At 31.5% G+C, this 8,476-nt stretch overlaps 1 protein-coding gene across 1 annotated transcript in view; it reads right to left on the bottom strand.

Annotated features, from left to right (window-relative positions):
• The window catches only part of LOC106681126 (carbonic anhydrase 2), a 157,209-nt gene that overhangs the window by 9,500 nt on the left and 139,233 nt on the right, over positions 1-8,476 (bottom strand). The window contains exons 2-3 of the mRNA XM_067045012.1: positions 5,828-5,884; positions 797-961 (exon numbers count right to left, since the gene is read on the bottom strand). Of these exons, the coding sequence (XP_066901113.1) occupies positions 797-961; positions 5,828-5,884 (222 nt within the window). The remainder of the gene's footprint in view (positions 1-796; positions 962-5,827; positions 5,885-8,476) is intronic.

Here is an 8,476-nt window from a genome sequence, read left to right as displayed (position 1 = left end):
AGGATTTTACGAAGGATTTTGGATTGTAAGGATTGAATACGAGAGGAATTCGAAGGTTTAGTGGAGCCCCAAAGCTCAACTCCATATGTCCAGATTGGTCTTATTACAGTCATGTAGATCAGTCTTTTGTAATGGATTGGAAGTTTAGACCGTTTGTCTAGTAAGTGCTGTAATAGTCGGAATTTACGTGAAGTTTGCTGTCTTTTCAGTCTGGTGTGAGGATTCCAAGTTAGTCGTTTGTCCAAATGTACTCCAAGGTAGCGGGTCTGTTCGACAGGGGTAAGAGTAACATAAAATGAAACTGTAGGGCTGTTAGGGCAGGGCTTACGACGAAGGGTAAAGGGGATTTGTTGGAATATATCTTAGAAATTTGAAATGAATTAAAAAAAAAGGATTTCTTTATTTGTTCTGACAAATCATGATTCACTGTTAAAAAATTGCTATAGTTTTATAGTAACTATAATATGATAAATGTTACTTACCTCAATTGTGGATAAGTAATGTAAAAAAAACCCAGACAACTTTGACATAAACAGAAAAACGAAATAATCACATCAAAGTTCAAGCAATATTTGATTTGAATTTTCGACAATACTAGCGCGATCTACCGACATTTATCTTAGTTTCAGGTAACGTTGGTAACCTCGTATAGAAAAACTGTAGACCAGAAGCAGGTTGCTAAGTTACCTGATTTTTACTGAACTTTTGGATAAACCTAAGTTATACAAATTTTAGTTTTACCGGAGGTAGGTGCAACCTGCACATAAAATATTAAAGTGGGCTTTGTTGGGCTCACCTGTGTGTCCGTTATTGGTGAGGGTGCTGGTGTAAGGAAGGTCAGAGGTGCCTGAGAAGTGCAGCGGTGGGAGGCTGACCCTTGTTACGTATTTCTCTTCGATGTCTATCGGCGACTGGTACTTCCCGGCGCACTCTTTGTACTCGTTGGCCCATCTGTCTGGACCTGCAACAATTTAGGCTTTTATAGTAAATTTCATAATAAGTTGTTAATAATTCTAGTTACAGTAGTAGCAACCTGCCACTACTTCCAAATAAACCAAAATTTCTAGTAGCTACCGCAATAGTCGTTACAGACTTACATAACCTAGCGTTCAAGACGTACCTTGACAGAACAAGCAGTCGTCTCACATTATAGTACAAGAGCCGGGAAGAAAGGCAGTTATTTCACCCCAATTTTTGATTACTTAAATGAAAACTATGTATAATTACTAGCCAAAATTTATGAGTCTGCCAAGTATAGGTAAGGAGAATAAAAAATGGCGACTGTTTAAAAACCTAAAAAAAACATTAATTTTTCATTCGGAGCTCTATATCTTAAAAACTACTAATAACACTAGAAAATCTAGGAGAACATTATTTAAAGAAGAGTAAATTTTCTGAAATATTAGCCCTAAAAGAGCTTTTTACGTCCAATAGTTCTCTATATATAGCTTTTTAAAAAGCAAAATTTCTTAAAAATCTACTGAAAGATCAGTAGTTAGTTAATTTATTTTGAGAAATCTATATCTCAGGAACTATGTGACGTGCAGATGTCTATTAGCACTCAAATTAAAGTTAGTTTAATGGACTATAAAGTAGTTTATGACGTTTATTTTCTTAGGAGTAGTAGTTTTCATGATATTTGCTAAAATAAATTGATTTATAGTTGTTCGGGCAAAATTTTATATCATATGCAAATGCCACAAACATTACTACTACTACGAATATAAGTGTCATAAACTACTTAATATCAAGTTAAACTAGCTTTGATTTGATAACATCATTTAAAATAAAACAAATTTGCTAAAACATAAGCCCTAGTAGAGCAGTTTACTTTCAATAGTTTGATTTTTAGTTTTTTAAAAAAGAAACATCTCATAAAAAATATACTGAAAAATCAGTAGTTAGTTAATTTATTGTTGGAAACTTTTAGGAACCATTAGGCGTATAAATATCTAATAGCACTCAAATTAAAGCTACTATAATATGCTATAAAGTAGTTTATGATCATTTACTTGGTTAAGTAGTAGTGCCAAAATAAATTAATAAGATGATTTCTAGTTGTTAAGACAAAATATTTTATTTATGAAAAACTATATGTCAAGATGCCTACATATATCTGCCCACAATCAAATTAAAGATAGTGTAATGTACTATAAAGTAGTTTTTAATGCTTATCTTCGTAGGGGTAGTAGTTTTTATTATATATATTTATGATTGGAGACGTTTGTCGGGGGGTGCGGTCAGCAACGAACAACATAAATAAACAAAACCATATTTATTTTATGCCGACGTTTCGACCTGAGTTTCAGGTCTTCATCAGGGGTTGTGGCGTAGAAGGTAGGCTAGCAACTGGATATTATAAAATATTTATTATAATATTCATAAAATATTTATGAATTTTTCATATGAAATTTTGTCCGAACAACTATAAATCTATTTATTTTAGCAAATATCATGAAAAATACTACTCCTAAGAAGATAAACGCCCTAAACCACTTTATACTCTGATAAACTAGTTTTAAATTTATATATATGTATGTATAGTTGACCGTAAAAATTGATATATAGGGAGATGGTCAGGGTTGCGGTCAATAGTGAAACAAAAATAGTTTACAACTATTTATTTTCCGACGTTTCGCCCCACTTTGCAGGGCTTCATCAGGGCTGTCCAAATAAATAAGTTGAACAGCTTATAAGTTTTAAATTTAGTTCAAATGGACATCTGTACGTAAATTTACTCTAGTTCAAATGATTCCCTCTCAAGTTGTCAAGCGTTGTTGGCAATTTTAAAGAGTGGAGCTCTAAAAGAAAAAATATATTTTTTTAAAAAGTTTTTACCGCCATTTTGTATTGTCCTTGAGCATTTTTATTGCCTTTGACATTCACAAATGTAAATTTCGCACATAAGATTTTGCGAAAAATAAAATCATAAAAACTACTACTCTACGAAGATAATTGTCATTAACTGCTTTATCGTACATTAAATTATCTTTAATTTGAGTGTTAATATACATCTGTACGTCTTTTGGTTCCTGAGATACAAATTTCTCAAAATAAATTACTTTAATTTCTGATTTTTCATTTCTTTTTTTATGAAATGTTGCTTAAAAAGCTATATCTCGAGTACTATTGAACGCAAATAGTATAATAGTAAGTAGGGTAAATATTTCAGCAAATTTACTCTTCTTTAAATAATGTTCTTTTAGATTTTCTAGTGTCGTTGGCAGTTTAAAAGATACCGAACTCCGAATAAAAAATTAATTTTTTTTTCACGTTTTGAAATAGCCGCAATTTTTTATTCTCCCAATTTATACTTGGCATACTCATCAATTTTGACTATTAATTATAGATAGTTGTCATTAAAGTAATCAGAAATTCTGGTGAAGTGACTTACTTTTTTTTTCTCCCTGGCTCTTATACTATAACTTACTACATTATAATTCAATTCACGTTGATAACGTGTCCAACTCGTTTTCAATCATCAATTAGAATATTTTGCCTGTTTCGTATATTTCTTGTTCCAGCTTGAACAAGCTTGTTGGAAGTGTTTAGTTTTAATAATGGATGAAGTTCAAGTTAATCATCTAGGCACTGGTAAACGTATAGCAAGCCTCAGATTAGATTAGGATGTCTGCATTTTTCCAATTTACGTTAATTTAGGCTTGCAAATTAAATATGTGTAGGTGCATTTAGGAGATCTGTAGCAGAGTTGGGCAACTATGAAACTACTGGCTAAAATTGCCATGGAAACGTTATTTCTTTATCAATGGTTCATTCATGAATATGAGTCGTATCCATGGCAACTTTAGCTATTAGTTTCATAGTTGCCCATCTTTGATCTGTATATAGAACAGAAGCCTAGTGCATACATCTCATAGAAAATAGATTTGTAAATAATAAAAAAAATTAATTTCTATTATACTTAACATGGAAACGCATTACTAGCGCTCTCTAACCAGAGTTGAAACTAATAGCTAATATTGCCATGGAAACGTTATTTATTTATCAATGGTTCATTCATGAATAAGTGCCGTAACCATGGCAATTTTAACTATTAGTTTCATAGTTGCCCATCTTTGATCTGTATATAGAACAGAAAGAAGCCTAGTGCATACATCTTCATAGAACATAGATTTGTAAATAATTAAAAAAATTAATTTCTATTATACTTAACATGGAAACGCATTACTAGCGCTCTCTAACCAGAGTTGAAACTAATAGCTAATATTGCCATGGATACGATATTTATTTATCAATGGTTCATTCCTGAATGATCGTATCCATGGCAACTTTAGCTATTAGTTTCGACTATAGCTAATTGTTACTCATCTCAGTCTCTTAATAATTAGCTAATTAATTTAATAAATAGTAAGTAGTTTAATAAAGAAGTTTCTAGACGAAGACATCATAAAAACAGGAGGTTATGCAAGAACGGGTGTTATACCACCCCAATTTTTGATTACTTTAATGAAAACTATGTATAATTACTAGTCAAAATTGATGTGTCTGCCAAGTATAGGTAGGGGGAATAAAAAATGTTTCAAAACGTTAACAAAAATTTATATGTATATATAGTTGACCGTAAAAATTTAAATATAAGAAGATGGTCAGGGTGCGGTCAAAAAAAGAACTTCTGATTTATAAATATTTTAATGTCTGACGTGTCGCCCCACGCTTGATCAGGACTAAAAAAATACAAAAAAAAACTGAGAATATTACAACAATAAGATACAATAAGGTAATTTAAGCAAGGATAAATATTATATAAAAATAAAGTGATAAGAAATCACATATAAAAAAAAGGAAGGATTTATTCAAGTTTATTTTATATTGATACTATTTTATGTCTTCCTTCCTTTTATTTATATGTAATTTCTTATCACTTTATTTTTACATAATATTTATCCTAGCTTAAATTACTTTATTGTATCTTATTGTTGTAATATTCTCAGTTTTTAAAAAATCTTTTTAGCCCTGATGAAGCCCTGCAAAGTGGGGCGAAACGTCGGACATTAAAATAGTTACAAACTATTTCTTCTTTTTTTGACCACAACCCTGACCATCTTCTTATAGTTAACAAAAATTAATTTTTCATTCGGAGCTCTATATCTTTTAAACTACCAATAACACTAGAAAACCGAAGTTAACATCATTTAATGTAGAGTAAATTTGCTAAAATATGAGCCCTAATAGAGCTATTTACTTTCAATAGTTCTTGAGATATAGCTTTTTAAAAAGCAACATTTTATAAAAATGCACTGAAAAATCTAATAGTTGCGAAATGGTAGACACAACTGTTAAGCTCACGTCGATACTGATTCAAATTAAGGTATACAATTGTACAAAACTAATTAAATTAAATACTACAATGTCACCCTCCGGACGCAGTGACTGCATTACCATCACAAACAAAATCATACCAAATACTAAATGGCTACTATACAGCCGATTTGAAGCCGTAGATTGTTGATAACGTGCTAGACACCAACCAAATAATCCCCACTGACAGTTATTTCTACATTTTAATATTATAATACAAAATATAAATACAACTCTTACTTTTAAGATAAAAATAAACTTCTAAAGAAAATAATACGAATAAAAATAAAGAGTAATTAAATTAAATACTACGAATATTTACAAAATTATTTACAGATTAATATAACTTTATTTAGTTATATAACATAATATAACTTGCACGTGGCTGCGTAGGTCTTGCCTAAGGTATATATTCAAAAATCCTACACGCATAAATTATACAATTATAAAAACACAAATTAATTCATCAAAGTCATTAAATTTAAGAAAATAAACTGTCAATTCTTACTTAAGATGTCTGGCATATCTTCATACCCGAAGTTGCTTGCGCAGAACACGGGTACTCCTGTAACAAAGAAATATAAAAAAATTATTACTGTATTATAATTTTAATTATATATATTATTTTCAAGTAAAACTTCTTTAACGATGTTCTACGACTTAAGAAAAAAAAAAAACATTACATAGGAGTAAACTGATTTCGTGAGGTCGATCAGGACAATATTTATATTGTGATGTGGGAGTAGGAGCTTACAGGAGCTTAACAATTCCGACAGTTCCGGTCCGATTGACTGACCTCCTGCTATCTCATATTCTCCTATTACAATATAAATATTTTCAAGCTATAATTGACCTTGGAAATGGCTGTTCTATTCTAATTATTGATATTATCCTGGAGCTTATATTTCCAGCCTTAAGTTATAAGTTTAATATACAACGAAATGTAATAAATAGAATCGAACTATAATAAAAACATATCTTTTTATGAGATTATGGAAGAACGGGTTCGGGGATTCATTAGAGTAAAAGCACAGCCTTATAGTTCCTGAGGTATAGATTTCTACTTTAGATGATGTTATCAAATTAAAGCTAGTTTAACTTAATATTAAGTAGTTTATGGCACTTATCTTCGTAATGGTAGTAATATTTGTGACATTTACATAAGATATAAATTTTGTCAGAACTATAAATCAATTTATTTTAGAAAATATCATGAAAACTACTACTCCTACGAAGATAAAGGTACTACTTTATAGTACATTAAACTAGCTTTAATTTGAGTGATAATAGACATCTATATATGAACCGATTCACTTCTATCCTACAATAAAAAACCTTGGTGTCACCTTTGATCAACACCTCTCCTGGAATAACCATATTTCCCAAATCACACGCAAACCCATAACTGTACTCAAACAATTCCTAAAATTCTGTAATTCCATTCCTCAGAACACTCGTCAGCTCCTAGTATCCTCTCTCGTCTTCCCCCACTTCGACTACGGATCCTTGGTGTACGGAGGGCTATCTGCAGGACTAGAGTTGAGACTGAAGAGACTCATGAATTGTTGTGTAAGATTTATCTTTGGGTTCCCTAGGCACTCCCAAGTCTCCCGCTGGTATACTGAGTTGAAGTGGCTCTATCCAACCTCCCGAAGGAAATACCTCCTTGGTGTTTTTCTATTCCAAGTTCTTAACATCAAAAAACCTACCTATATCATAGATCTCCTCACTCTTCGTTCATCCATCCACTCATTAAACACCAGATCCCATCCGAATGATTTATATATGCCCTCCTATAGAACCTCATTCTTTAGCAAATCCTTCGTCATACGTGCAACCTCCCTCTGGAATTCTCTTCCCATCTCCATTCGCCAGTCCTCATCCATTCTCTCCTTTAAATAACACCTATTCCTTCATTTATTGAATAACCAAACCTCCACATCTTTGTAATCAAATAAATAGGCAGTTATTGATTAACATTATAAACAGTAGTAAAGCCAATATACCAATGTAATTTCATTCTACTATCTGAAAATTTGTAAATGCTCGCCAGATAAAAATCTCACTATATGAACCATGTAATCATTCTTAGGGGACATATGTCCCAGAATAAAGTTATTTTTTCATTTCATTTCATAGTTCCTGAGATATAGATTTCTCAATATAAATTCACTAACTACTGGTCTTTCTGCACATTTTTATGAAATGTTGCTTTGTAAAAAGCTATATCTCGAGAATTATTGAACATAAATAGCTCTATTTGGGCTAATATTTTAGAATATTTACTCAACTTTAATTGTTTTTTCTAGTGTTGTTGGTAGTTTTAAGGATATAGAACTCCGAATAAAAAATTAATTTTTTTTTTAAGTTTTGAAACAGGAGCCATTTTGGCAACATCTTGTCAGACTCATCAATTTGGACCAGTAATTATACATAGTTTTCCTTAAAGTACTATTATACTATATAGTACTATAACAGGTTTTCGTCAATTACAAAAAAACAAAACGACTATTAGGCTTAGTATCGACGAACTGTAGATATTCAATGAAGAAACCTCAGAGAGGAACAATAGGTTCGAAGAGATAGCTTTGTTGACAATGAGAACATCAACACCTCCACCAATAGCAATGGCCTCACTGCTTACCTAATCTGATATCCTCCCATTGATCACCAAGACAATTTATATCTTCATCAGAGGAATTATTTTAAATTGCACTCCGCACAGGATTACATGAACCAGCTCAACAGGTTTCAGGTAATTGAGTTGAAATAACAACTAGCACATATATTATTTCTCTTCCTAATTAGTTGGATTTCCCTACAGCTAACGTAGCAAATAGGTTTTAATAGAAATATACACGTGCATCGTTATATAAGAGGCAGTGAACAGGCTGGGAGGGAGTGGTATTGTGTGTGCCTATAGGTATTATAATGAGGTGTATATAGTTGGCCGTATATAATACCTATATTGGAGAAGTTGGTCGGGTGGTGCGGTCACCAAAGAAACAACATAAATAAACAAAACCATATTTATTTATTTTATGCCGACGTTTCGACCTAATTTTCAGGTCTTCATCAGGGCTATAAAAACAAAAAGACAACAACCATCATTTAGAGAGAAAAAAAAATTATATAATAACAATAAAATTGATAAAAC

Source organism: Halyomorpha halys, unplaced genomic scaffold (genome assembly GCF_000696795.3).
Source record: "Halyomorpha halys isolate HHAL.00 unplaced genomic scaffold, Hhal_1.1 Scaffold311.1, whole genome shotgun sequence".
Classification (NCBI taxonomy): domain Eukaryota; kingdom Metazoa; phylum Arthropoda; class Insecta; order Hemiptera; family Pentatomidae; genus Halyomorpha; species Halyomorpha halys.
The sequence above is the reverse complement of the archived record's forward strand: the minus strand, read 5'-3'. Positions and strand labels throughout refer to the sequence as shown.